The following is a 14,582-nucleotide window of genomic DNA, read 5'->3' as shown; positions in this document are numbered from 1 at the left end:
ACTCTACCCCGTTTTACAGGACCTCTTCCATGCCTAATTATTCAAGAGGCAGAAGGAGCTGGATCTTTGTTAAACATGTTAAACAACTCTCAAGTTAAACCAAGTTTCCCACCAAAAATGCAGCTTTCCTGTACACATGAAAAAACATGGGATAACAAAAAACAAGGTAGTAAAACTGCAACACTCTAACTCCAAGCCCCTGACAACTCAACAGGATTACAGAAGTACAAATCCCTTTAATGTCTGCTTGGCAAATTACCTGCCCTCAATCCAGTTCCTTTCAAACCAGAAACATCCCGTGTTACACATCTCTGTCGGCCACTAAAGCAGCACTGCAAGTGAAGGCAGCAGCAGATCAAATAGCTGGGTCCCAAACTACTTAGGAACTCAAATTTTAAAATCACATGGGAGCTGGTGTAAAAGATGAAATATCTGCTTGCAACAAACACGTTCCCCGAAGCCTTGTCTCAAGGTGACAAACACAGAGTTCAATTTAGAGAAGGCCACAACCCTGAGATCTCCTCTGGTACCCACAAGTCGTTTTTAGAACAGAGGTGTTCCAAGAACGCCTTCAGTCAGCCCCACAGCATCGCCAGCACCCTCAGCTAACAGTAAGGAATTACACCTTTGCCTAACATCAGTGATTGCAGCCTCCCCTGTAGGACCCTCCCATGGCCTCACTGCCCCAACACTACGGAGCTGCTCCCAGCACTGGGGTTTCTAGGGCTTCTCTGCAATAACATCACTTTTGCCCATACACTCAAATGCCTGTGGTTGTCTTCTCTGGCTGAGGGACAACAGCAAGGAGACGAAACAGTTGCTATGTTATCAAGATATAAAGGGCTCTCCCTGCCAATTCCTTCCCACTAGGATTTAAATTAAACTTGCTGCTGCACTTCAGTATGGGAATGATGTCAGGAGCCACCAGCAACCATCCCATTTCATACTAAGCTGATGCTGTCTCAAAAGATTTAGCGTTGTTTTAGGGTGGACTCTAAGCAAAATTCCCATTTTGGCATAACTAAACCTATTGGGACAAGCACGCCTGAATCCCAATTTTTTGAGTCCCTAAGTAAACCTGCTTCCTTCCCTTTGAGATGAATTATTGGCAAAGAAGATATCATTAAAACAAAAGTAGAAGAGAACAAGCAGTAAAACGTGGTTAATGTGTGCTTGCTATCTCAGGAACTGTAGAGACAGAGACCCTACCTGAAATAAAAGAATCTATTTTCAATAAATAAACCAGCAGTGTACTGAAATGAGCCAAGAAAAGATGACTTTTACAGCCATATATAAGTACATTACCTCCTCTTTTCTGAACACAAAATAATATCCTTGATGCAAAATGGGCAATACAAATATTGTAAATTATATTTCCCGTTCTCCACCCTTCCAAAAGAAATGCAAGACTTGTTCATAAGTAAAGGTGCTTGTACATATCCATGTCGGCTAAGCAAAACACATAATCATTAGAACTAGTCTAATTTCAGTAAGAAGAATATTCCGCCAGTCACAAATTTATTTCTTATGATTTACAGCTCCATGGTTTTATCTTCAAGTGAAATATTTAATTTCTTCTTATACTGAAGCAGCTAACATCAAAAAACACATAATTAATATGTAGTCAGGCTAATACTTAAACACTATAAATCAGAAGCATTATATAAACAAAAGTGTCGTCTTGAACAAGATTGGGAATGCACAAAACTACTTATTTCCCACTTTTATAATGATGCAGTGACTCAGAGCAGATAGAAAATGATTAGTTTTCCTTCCAAAGTAGGAAATATTGCTTCCATCTGTAAAGTATAATATTGTGATGTCATAAAGTTTTCCTAAACACTGAATTTGCCCTTATTCCCTCTCAATCATTTTAAAAGAACTGCTCTCTCTTATAGAGCTTGGATTTAAATCACAATAACACACCAAGAAGATGAATGACAGTGCTATTGGATATGGCTAAAATTGGATCCTTCAGCACAGGTGAATGATGAGACAGCGCTTCTCTTCTTGATATATTTTCTTCTTCTATTAGTTTCCTTCCATAGCTGGGATTTCAGTTTGAATTTTAATGTATGCGGTTGCTGCTAATCTTAGTGTCTTATTTTTTTCCAGCACCCTCTTATTGTATAGACAATTCATTCTCCAAAGCAGTAATACACTGAGGCTTGTGACTGCCCAAGAGATAAAGCAATTCAGAATAAAGTTAGAGCTAGCTCTGAACTATGGAGAATACAACAGGTCAATATCTTCAGAAACAATGCATTGCTATACAAAAAAATGCACACATTTACATCAACTCGCATTCATTTACTCAGATGGTTTCCATTTCAGACAATATTGTCTCTATTAAGCCACAAGGGAAACATGATGGGTATATCCAAATTCATAGTTTCAGATTTTATTGAAAGGGCAAATTGCAGAGTATTTCCTGGTTTACAGAATCTGCCACAGATGAACATAATCCAAATTGCAATCAATGCTGGTACTTAAGTGTAAGAGCTCAGATAATACCCTCAAAGCTAGTTGTTCCTGTGAAACCTTTCAGAAAAAGAAATTGGTTAACTCTTTTTCTAGGAAGCAATTTTTCTGATGTGATTTCCACAGCGTTCCTGTTTCAAATTTCTATCTAAAAGCCAGATGACCTTGCCTATTATTTCTGCTTAATTCTGAAACAGCAAAGATGTAAAATCTATTTAAAAATGTTCACCATATTTGCATGATACAAGGTTGGGTGTAAAAGTTGGGGTGAAGTTTGAGAGGATTTTCTCATCCTAATTAAGCCACTCAGCTTTTGTGAACAAATCAGTAAAATACCTAGATGAGCTGATTTCTGCTCTCTGTTACTAGTGTGAGCTGAGTCCCAAGGAAAGAGATGGGGAATTTGAAAGAGCAATGGGCAACTTTGTTTTACGTGAAATAATGATTTCAACTACTTGGGCACATGAGGAGCAAAACTGGTAAAATTCTTTAAATACTTACTTTCTCATTGAGAAGTATAAGCCCAAGCAGTGGTCTTGACACAGACCATTGGTTTCTGCAGTCCTCAAAAATGATGGTGTTCATTAGGATTGACATCATCTGAAAGAAAACTCAGACAGTTTACGTGAATATGGATACTGTTACTATACTGTGTAACTTGGTGAGTGGGAAAAAAAAGGAAACCTTTACTAACTGTGCTGAAATTTCATAGATAAGCAATGGTATCACAAAAATCACTCCTCCAAACACTTATTTCCATAACAAAAACTACCAAGTGAAGAAACTTACAGAAAACAAATGTCAAAACTCAGCTCCGAAGTTGTAGTTAGAGCAGTCAAAATGAACAGGAATTAAGACTTACAATTGTATTAATTCAAGGTACAGACTTGGACTTTACTACAGGGATCTGCTGCTTTGTCACACGACTTCTGGGACAGTAATACACACGTGACCAGTAATCTATCATAGTCACACATTAATTTCTAGGTGCTATTCAAGATTCTGTTTTTATCATGCCTATCTTCCTTCTTGTACAATACTGCAAGGTATCTAAAGGGAATCTCTGTTGTGATGAGGCAATCCTGATTACAGCAAGGAGTCTATAAATCTCTATGCCACTTCCACAGAAGTTACAAATCCAGCCTGTGATTTTGGATGTTTCTGTGACTTAATTTGGACATACTTCTGTGACTTAATTTACAGAGTGCTGCAGTCGGGATAAAGCCACTTGATCAACTTTATAAAGCACGAAGACCTATCAACTTGTACATTTAAGTTCTTTTGGCACACAAGCAGAAGACAAATAATTGGTTTGCTTCTCGTCTGGCTGTAACCAGAGCCCTCAGCTACCACCACATGGGGTATTCTCCCTTGGAGGCCTCTGCTGGTATTGCTCTGCATCTTTACTGCCAGTGTGCATAGCTAGGAAGGGTAGGAATTATTTTAGGGATTTGCACAACTTTTGTAAAAATAAATTACAAAGTTACTATAGAATCCATTTAAAGATAAAATCCTCAAAGTCATCCTGGAGATACGTTAGTCCGAAATGCCAAGGGCCATAACATATACGAACCTAAAAACATTACTCAGAGATTAAACAGAGTGAAAATTTGTAAAATGTCACCCGTAAATAGTTTGACTCACATTTATAAAATATCTACACCCTAAAACCAAACAGAGAGGAAGTAGAAAATCATTAAATCCTTTCTTCTAGGCCAATGAGTAGCTATGAGCAGGGTCTCCAGAGAGCTGCCACACTGCAAACTAGCCTGTAATAACTGACCAAGGCTAAGTCAAACAGCATGTTTCACTAAATGAAAAAGATGAATCCTAGCACTACAAATCACCTGCAACAGAGATATCCACAAATTATTTGAGCTTTCAAGTTAGAAACATACAGCCTGGCGTGGGAAAGGCTGATTTTTCTCCTGACTCCACAGTCTATAGATCAGACAAAATATTTTCCATTACTCATAGAACAAAACCAGCTCTTTGCAACTAATGCAAGGAATTCAAATGTCTCCATGCAGGCATCAGTAGGTGCTTACCATCCAGACATGAACAATAATTACAACTCCTTATAATTCATTCACCTCTAGATTTTCCTCTGTGGCACCAAAGCCAGCTGTTAGGACAGAAGCGTTTTTAAGTATTGAAACAAAATCCCCCAGGCTGTAACTCAGTCAGAGCACCAAGACTGACGTATCTGTGTTTCCTATAAAAATGCATGTACAAAGACCTTCAGTGTGATGCTTAATCTAAAAAGTGAACAAGTTCACAAGTGACCCAGAGGGAGGAAAAGTGCCATTTCTTCAAACTCCAGCATCACCAAACAACTTAGATGTCTTTTGGGTCTCTAGCCCAGAATTGCTACTTAATATCCTGGGAAAGTTTTTGGCCTCTGTAAGGAAGAGAGACTGCTGTGCACCCAGATTCACCAAGGAAACATTTGTCTCTGTGCATAAGCAGAAGAGACACCACGGAAATAAGCACGGAATGGGATGAATGTTACAACGTGTAAGAACAAAGCCAGCACAAAGCAATCTGCACAATGCTAACTACCAAAGGTGTGCCTTAGTACTGGCCAACCAGGAGAACAGCAAAAACTTCCCTCCCAGCTCCAAGCTTTTCCTCTGACACAATCCCACCGTGGAACATTTGTAGTCTCACTTCTCAGGGTTAGTGAGAGAACCCTTTCAGAAATCAGTAGCAGTGCAGGGAGCCCTGCGGCATTCCAGTCAGCTAGGCCTCGCGCCTGGGCACACGGATGGCTGGCCCCATGGGGGTCCACCCGCCGCCTCAACCAGCCACAGTCACCACACCACCACTGCTGATGTGCTCCAGATCGAGTTATCTCCAATTACAGGAACTTCTGGGACGAGTGGTACTGCCTCACTAACACGAACAAGGCCGTAGTGCCTGCCTGTGAACAATCCAGAGCAGATTAATGCCCTTCTTGAAGAGATGTAAGATAACTACTTTCGGAGGTGGACAATTTGCAATTCCATCACATCGCCTCTGCAGATGTCTTCTAGCAAGGGTAAGACAAATCCATTAGGTGTACAGGTCAGCATGAGGAGATGCAAGCATAAAATTGAGGCAATCCAATCTATCACATCCAGACCTCTGTCTGAGGCTGTCAGGAGTGCATTACAGCACAACCCAATCAGCAAGTACTGTGCCTAATTCCTCGAAGACGAAGGGCACCAAAATCCAGGTAATAGCCTCAAACTTCCTTTTCCTGTTTTCCACACTAACTCCATCACAACTATTGCTAGCACTTTGTTTTACTGCATAGGTTTGGTTTCCTGTGCTATTTCTGCATGAGCCTACAGCAAGCTGTTTGCATTCCAGATCCTTCACTTTACAGTACTGCTGACACATGCCAAAAGAGATTGTGCCCGTGAACAAGCAGTAGATCGCCCCTGCCATAAAAAACTTAAGTCTAAGTGATGCAGTCTGCACAAATTCATCTGCAAGGCAACAGAGCTAGTCTAGACGAGGCTTGTGGTACCTTATAAAGAAACTTTGCCTCAGCAGACAGCACATTTATTGATGATGTACCAGACTAACTCTCTCTCAGGTAGAAGTACCAGGCTTTCACTTAATTTCACTAATTGTCCCACCCCTAGCTCTCTACCTTTTCCACATGAGAACAGCCTCTTCCTGTGTTGACCAGTGACATCTTCAGAGTCCTCCTTCAGACCTCACATGATCATTATTTGGCTCTGTTCCTGCTATCGTGAGTCATTGGGAGAAACAGGTTGACCCATGCAGGAAAATTTCTAGATATCTGACACACAGCTCTACCTGTATGCCCATTTTTGTTGTTCCTCTGTGTTGTTCAGATTACAAAAACTGGAACTCTTTGGCCTTCTGAAGAGGCCTCTGAAATAATGTGCCTCCCTCTTTGTATTTTATTTGCTGATGCATGTTTACATGTATTTGCATTTATGATGCAAACCACACAGAAATAATAACTGCAATGTTATGAAGACGAAAGCTTGCCCAACAACACGAAAACGAGGAGGTGAAGGCAGTTCCCAGGCCAGCAGCACTGCCCAGAGCTGCCCTGCTCGGTTCCAGGCCGGCAGCCAGACCAGTTACACGAGCAAGCACCCAGCAGCGGCAGTGCTGTTTGCATTCTTATTTCAGCTCTTTTGAGAACTGCTGAGCATTTTTTGGACATTAGTTAGCTTCAAACTGGGCCAGTGAGATACATCGGTGTTACCACTCTATTTTACAGAAGCGTTGGCTGATTGGAGAACACAAAGCAGTATAATGGCAAAATCAAGCAAGAGCCCAGTTTATCAGCCCTAGGTAGGGGTATTATCCTAGGTGAAAAATACCCTACTGGCTGAAACTGAAAGGAAAATGACTTCTCAGATCCTGCCCCAGCAGGTGTGGGGCAGGTTCAATGTCACATGCTGACTCCAGCAGAAAACAAGCTCTCAAGGTGGGGAAAGAGGCACTAAAAAGGCAGGGGGTGTGGGAGCAGATAATCTATTTTCTACTTAGTTCAAATTGGCAACCTTGCCTCTGTTCTCTTATCTTAAACATAAGGCATCACTTTATCTGGTTCAATAATGTTTCTCCTGACACATTTGTTCTGTACGAAAGAAACTATTGACAGAAGAGGCAAGAGTAAAGAACCATTCTTCCAATAAATTAATTCTTCAGAGCCTCTTTTCCTTCAGAGCCTCTTTCTTTCTTGGGTGGTGGAGGAAAATGTTGCTCAAGACACCGTTTATTCTGAAAACTTTTTCTAAAGAAGCTGGAAAAGAAACTGCCTTCCAATTTTTTTTTTTTTTTTTGCTGCTTCATGTTATCAATAGTGTGGAACTTGCATCATAGCAGGTCCCATAACTCATTTCTCTCTCCCATATGTCGGGATGAATATTTTATTCTGCTGCAGCTAATCACATTTTTAACATAAAGAACATTATGTTAACACTGGAGACAGCAGCATGTAATCCTTGACAAAAGATTTAGAACGGTCTAAAAACATACACAGCTTTTAACCAGACCCTTGGCTGCTAAGAACACGTTTTTTCCACTCAGATCTGAAGAAGATTCAGGTTTTCGTTGTTTAGCATACAAAATTTGGTAGGATTATGTCTCTAGCTTCAGGCAGTCTGCTCTTAATTTAGGAGCTGTAATTATTAATTTAAATGTCCTTTAGAGCTCTCAGTTCTTTCAACATGAATTCTTTCTATATCAATAAACGGATCATCATTTACTAATAATATTAGGAAGATTTAAATGCTCCAAGATTATTAAATACCTTAAATTTTAATCTGTTGTTTTAAAATATTTATTTTACTAGAAAAGCTAACTTTCAGACTGATATTTTTGATGTTCAGCCTTTGTTCAAGCTAAAATTTCCAGTGGAAATAAGAAACTAAGTCTTGTATTTATTACAAGAGTAAGAACGAGTCCATTATTTCTGAACTAAAAAACTTTTAAATTGTCAGAAATAGCAAGTTGGCTGGAATTTCAAATATGTAGGAGTTTAAGAACCATGTGCCTTGTCATCCTTACTTTGTGAAATGACATTAGATCAACAAAGATCTTTAAGTAAGTTGCTAACATGTAGCAGAAGTGACAAGGGCTGTCGTGGGCATACATGTGTGCTACTGTCAGGACCACTGGCCTGCCACAGGATGTGACCCCAGCATCGTGCTTGCTGGACACCCCACAACTTTCTCCTGTTCTGTGGCTATTTTTTTTTTCCAAGTATAGGAAGAAGGGAGGACTTACGGCAAGAGAGAGAGAGAGGAAAGAGGGCAGCAGACAGAAAATCCAGACAAACCATGAACCCGGGCTGGCGCAACCACTGTACTCCTTGCAACAGCTTTTGTACTCAGAGCCTTTTAGGCTACCCTCAGAACAAGCTTTTCTTTCAGCTTATACAGGCAAGATTCCACCAAATTTCTAGTCACATAATATGGTATTCTACCCTATCTATACATACTTCCTGTATGTATGTATAACTCAATTAAACATTAATAACTAAAATTTCGTGATTCAACAATTGAAGCTTCAAGAAGCTTCAGGAAATATTAAGTCTAAGAATAAGATTGTGCAGGACCCAATCTTATATCTCAATTTGGAGTAGTTCAATTGGTTCTGGACTTTTTTTTTTAATGGCAAAAGGTAGGGTATAAATGGTTGAAAAAATCAGGGCAGGACATCTGGGTGACACACTGCATCCCAAAAACTAGTATATATGTGCAGCTGGTGGACTGAAATACAATGTGAGTGTCTGTACCTTTCACAGGCTATTCGTACCAGTTAGATGTTATGTTGTGCTGGGAGGGCCTTTTTTTTTTTTTTTTTTTTTTTTTAAACCAACATTCAGAAGGGGTGGAAAAAGTGGTAATACATGTAAAAAAAGGAACGGTTACAGAGCATGGAGCTTGTCATTTCCCTGAGTATGTCTTTAGAACTGGCCAAAGGGTTGCAAGTATAGGAGTGCTCACTTGAAGTAGGTCCAAATCATGAGCCAGAAGAAATAATCATACAATAAGATTGTACTAACTTATGTCAAACCCGACTTTGTATCTGAAAAAGAAACATAAGCACATACTCAGAAAGAAACATTTAGGATGATAGCTTAAGGCTAATGACAAGCACCTGCAACGCGCCCAATAAATTTGCTATACCAGAGCCACTGCAAGCGGCTTTCTATTTCTTCACTGCTAAAATGAAACTGGCACAATAACGTAGACCAACAGAGCAAAGTAGACTTCTCAAAACTAAGGTTTACTTTCAGTGTTGCCTACCTTTAGTCGGTAGTGACGTGCCTTTCAAGCAGTCGACAGGATGACAAAGCAGCTGCCTGCGCTATGCTAGGATGTAACAACCGCAGAGCTGGAGCATGGGCAGCAGCTGCATCCTGCACACAATCTGGTCACGGTGAAACACTTGGTCCCATACTCACTGGTTTTCAAACAGAAATTTTAAACCCTTTCCTGTAATTTGAGGACATATTATAACATGACAGACTCTGTTCTTTTCCAGTTGCATCTGTTTATGTGAAGATCTACGATACTGGGGCCGTTCTCACCTATCCCTGTATCCTAAGGGAGACCCTGCTGCTGGGTGAGCTGGCATCCATCGGGGTGAAGAAGAGATGCCAGCTGACTGTTACAGCCTCGCTGACAGCAAAGCAGTGAGTCTCGTGTGACAGAGCACATTTGCCTAGCCCAGGGGTGGCTACATCACACACTGGAAGCGGAACAGTTAACTGCGGCAACGCAGAAGACGGCTGATGAATGAAATACCTCCTCTTTCTGCAGGGAGGAGGGGATACATTTCATTAATTATTACCTTCCAGGGTATGCTGACTTGCTTCTGTCTGTGCTGAATTTCATGTAAACCCTCTGTTGAATGTCACATACTCATATGCTGCCTGAAGTGCTAGATTTTCTATTTGGATATCTGGTGCAGCTGACAGATGTTTACAAACTCATGTATCTGCACAGCTTCTTTCTGCCTATCCATCTGTGCTCCCTGATAGACAGAAAATTATTCTACCTCAGGCTGGAATAACTTATGATTGTAGCATCAACTTTTATTCTGCATTTTTAGGTGGCAGTGTTCATAGATTTTCAGTTACAGATACTATAGTGGTCATTCTGAATTAACCTGAGCTGTTTATTTAAGATTCATCTATTTCTGAACAAGTGGCCATGAATATGCAGCACTGCAGCTGTTTTTAGAGATGACAGAACTGTGATTAACTGGGGCTTTTGGAACATACAACTTGTCAACTTTGCAATTTAAACTTCAGGTTGGTTTGGAGTAATGGCTGAGCTCTTTAAAATCCTTGTAAAAAAATAATATGCATTCATCTTTCTGCTTTTATCAATAAAGAGGAAGCCAGGTCCAGATCTTTGTGAAACAGTCTCATCTCAGAAGATCATCCTTAGCGTTCCTTTCCAGCCCTCAGGGTAAGAGCCTCTCCCTTCTTGTTCAGCCAGTACTCATCTAGAGGTGACAAAGGAAGAAGTCCATGTCCACTACCAGCACCTCTGAAAAAAATGACTCATTACAGATTATTTAATCCTCTTGAGAGGAGAGAACAGCAGTTTCACCTACACCAATGCCTTCCAGCAAGTCTCTCTCTTCAGGAATGCAAATGGTCCTGCATCTACATCTTCTAGTCTTCCTCTCAACTAACAGTACGGCTTACAGTGTGTACATTCCTCAAACATGAGCTGCTGTCACCCTTCAGTCCTGTATGACTGAGCTTCTGAACAATTCACTGGTGTGTTCCTTTACACTGAATGCTGATGGTGCACAAAAGCAGCAGGGGATTTTCCATGTTGCAGCAGCATTTCAGCATAGGAATTGGGATCTTTACCTGTAGGATGAGGTTTCTGAAATCTCTACTACAGGAAAGCCTACCAAAATGCCAGTCAGCTGGGGAGGGAAAATGAGGTCAGAAAATGCTAGTACTGGAAAAACAGAATTATTAGTCTAAAACCAATTTGAAGCTAATCTCAAACTTAACTACAGAAACATTCTGGATCTGTAAAAAGCTGCATATGGAAGGAAAGGCAGAGCACGAGATCATCTCCAAATCCTTCTTCCAAGGAACCTGATGGTATCTCGCACTGGGCATGTGTTAATCCCTGCATCTGAGCATGCTGATGCCGTGTGGAAGCGTGCCCAGCGCAGCCCTTGGGGACACAAACCCCACACGCCGAGCAGCAGCCGTTAACCCGCGATGAAGCTCGCACTCACCTGCAAGCCAAGTCCCGCTGGGCATCCCTCACGTAATCCACCTGGCCTTGCAGCAGCGCCACGACGTGCACATCTTTTACGAGAGCCCTGATGTTGCTTGCCACGAGGCAGCTGGGATTTGCAGGCGGATCAAGTGTGGGCTCAAACTGTGTGGACGTCTGCCAGCAGCAGACCTGGAGGCGTCCCCCACACAGCAACAGTAACCAGTAGTATCGAGAAAATTAGAATCAGGGTAATTGTTTTACCCATATTTACCTTAGTTTAGCACAGATACGGATATAATCAGCAGGGACAGGGAGGCAGGCTGGCCTTTTAAACCACACCATGAAGGCAATTGGGGTTTAAGAAACCCACAAGCGTGACTCTAACCATTATTCAAGGACCCTCCATAAAGCAACGTGACCTGCTCAATTTGAGCAGCCTAATTGCACAGAACTTAAAAAGGCTAATCACAGTATTAATTACCGATTGCCTAACACACTTCAAGCATCCTCTGTTTTCAAATTGTTCATAAACTGGTCCTAATTTCTACTGTGGAACAATTAAAAGTGTTTTCGTTATCCTGGTGAACTGAACTGTAACCAAAGCTGTTGCGAATAAACATAAAAGACAGATGATAAAGATGGTAATAAGCATATTGCTACTGTGTCTTGAATAGTCACCAACACTTCTTAGTGAATATCATCTTTCACAACAACAACAAAGGATAAGAGCACAAGGCTATTTCATGCAGTCATCAAAACAAAATGCACTGAATATTATATTTCATACTAAATACATTACCCTGGCAGTTTGACACTCAACATTTCAATAGATATTGCGTCTCTCTCAACATTCTCCCTGAATTTCTGCAGATGGACTTTTAAGTATCAATGGAAGATTACTTTACTTGTCACACTAAAAAGATTTTAAAGGATGGCTGCACACACTTCATTTTTAATTTTTTTTTTTTTTTTTTTTTAAAAGGGAAATGAATCATGAATTGAGAAACATGGTTATACTGAAAGGTCAGATACTGTGTTGTGCAGGAGTCCTTTGTGTGTATCGCTCCTGCAGTAGCTAGCTGCCTCTTGTCCCTCGTGTGCCCAGCAAAGCATCGCAAAGACCTTCTGAAGTAACACTACGCTAACCTACACCATTCCGAGCTAAGCTAACAGTATTCCCAAATTGCATCAAACTGTTGCAATTTTTTATTTTTATTTTTTAAAACTATGCATGCTCCTGGAGATACATAAATACAAAATAATCTCAATTTTCAGTGAAAAGAGCCACAAACGAGTAAACACAAGGACAAAACCCCAAAGATTTCAGGTTTCATGATCTCAGAGGACACCCTGAAAACCCAAGTATCTCTGCGGATCACAAAAAACAAAATGGAACAAAACAAGCAAATAAACCCCCACAAACCAAAGACAGCAACCATTTATTAGCCTGAAAAAAACATGGATTGAGGTACAATCCCAGAGTCCTGAGAACTGGGTTAAAAGGTTACAACAAGGTTAAGCAGAACAGGTATTTAGCCAGCCAACTAGAAAGTTTTCTGCAATGAAACAGCCCCCATCACCTGCCGCCTACCTTTTCATCTGCTCAAAACGAACACCAACGAGGTCGGAACGCCTCCTCGAGCACCGGATCTCTACGTGAGCATCGCCTCATCCGCTATAAGGCTTGGTGGGCCGCTGCTATCATATCCAGCAGCAATTAAACATCTTTGTAAGCCACTGCTATTCTAGAATTTTAAATTTGATTTTTTTAAATGGGGGAAGGGGAGGGTGTTTGTTCACCGAGAGTGCGTTTCATTACTCACATGGCAAATCTGCCAGTAGCAGACCATGGAATGGATTGTTACCTTTCCCTATCCATTTTGTAAAGATATTGCTTTCTTCCAGACTGCAAGCATCACTTCTAACTGGATTTTGAATTATAATGTGAACTTTACAAAATTATTGGTGCTATTCATATCGCTAGTTAGATTCTATGGAATGGCAATATTTTTTGCCCTTCCCCTAACCAGCACCTCTTAGTGTTTTATATAAAACCACCACGGCCAGCAGAAATCGAACATTTCCAAGTAATGTAAAGTATTACATTGCACCGAGTAAACAAGGAATAAAACATTTTTATACTTCTCCTTAAACTTATTTGCTTTTTGAAAATATTTATGCAGCGCAGAAGGCATGAGGTTATTGAGAAATACAGCCAGTTCCTCTTCTTTAATTGAAACATTTATGGTTTTTGTTCTGCTAACAAAAAGCAATGAACAGTAATAACGTGAGATAAATATACAAGAAACTTATAGATATGATTGTAAAACAACATCATCCTAATGTTTTCATTTAATTACCCTGAAATGTATTCTATTTAATATTCATTACTCAAAAGCCAATTTAAAAGAGAAAGAGGTGAAGGGACTTATTCAGAAAGACGGACTGTCATTCACTGCAATAGTTATCTAATATACAGAAGTTAATAAAGCAGATTAATCTACAAGTCCCTTTAAGCCATCACTGAGTTTAGAACAACTGCCTCTTTGACCCTTAACCCTCCCGCTGTGCACCAGTAGCAGGTGCCAGCTGCACTAAAATGATGGCTGACGCATTTTAACGCAAAGTCTTTTCTTACTTTGCTTCTGACCAGCAGCTGACCCTGTAGGAACGATTGTTTCATGTGCTGGCCTAAAGGCTACATAAACCAGTAACTGATAAACAAAAGCATACATACACCAGCTGCCTAGCCCGAGGGTGCACATCCAACACTGACACCTCTAGCAGTTTGTGCTGCAAGCCGAATTGCAGCTTTTTGTTTCCATGCATGAATTCTGTACAATACTTGTTACATCGTGGCCCTAAACTTCTCTCCATCCCCAAAACTGTTTGTGTAAACTATAGCACAGCTTGAATGATTAAGAGGAGATGCCCAATTTGATTTAGCACCATTATTAAGAGCGTGAAATCTTCAGATACATCACTAATGATGATGCATTTTAACATTAAAAGTCTTAAAATCAAATTACTCGATTCACATGACAACGAATCACAACAGGGCTTTAAACAAAGCAGGATCAGAAAAGACACTAAGCTCATTAATATTGTTTGATTTCTTAATTGACAGCACTCATGTAGTGAAAGCTATACGTTTAGCAATATTCTGGAGGCCGCTGCCGCCTTTACACGTGTGCAGTGAGAAGCACGTACAGAAGAGTAACCTATTTTTCATGAAGATAAGATGACTTTGACATAGTTATTTTGGTGATACAAATTACACAACCACAAAAACAATCAGAGTAATGATTAAATGCAGTTATGTACATGGGAGACTACTAGTGCAAATGTTAACATATTTAAATGGGT

General features: G+C 40.4%; 1 protein-coding gene across 6 annotated transcripts in view; it reads right to left on the bottom strand.

Annotated features, from left to right (window-relative positions):
• RANBP17 (RAN binding protein 17) overlaps positions 1-14,582 on the bottom strand; it is a 162,503-nt gene that overhangs the window by 4,398 nt on the left and 143,523 nt on the right. For all 6 annotated transcript variants that reach the window (XR_014318437.1, XM_082771276.1, XM_082771278.1 and 3 more), the window contains one exon: positions 2,983-3,081. Coding sequence is in view for 5 of the 6 variants with exons in the window: in XM_082771276.1 (XP_082627402.1) it covers positions 2,983-3,081 (99 nt within the window). In the remaining variant the exon portion in view is untranslated. The remainder of the gene's footprint in view (positions 1-2,982; positions 3,082-14,582) is intronic.

The sequence above is a fragment of the Aythya marila genome (assembly GCF_965140915.1).
Source record: "Aythya marila genome assembly, chromosome: 14".
In the NCBI taxonomy this organism is placed as follows: domain Eukaryota; kingdom Metazoa; phylum Chordata; class Aves; order Anseriformes; family Anatidae; genus Aythya; species Aythya marila.
The sequence above is the reverse complement of the archived record's forward strand: the minus strand, read 5'-3'. Positions and strand labels throughout refer to the sequence as shown.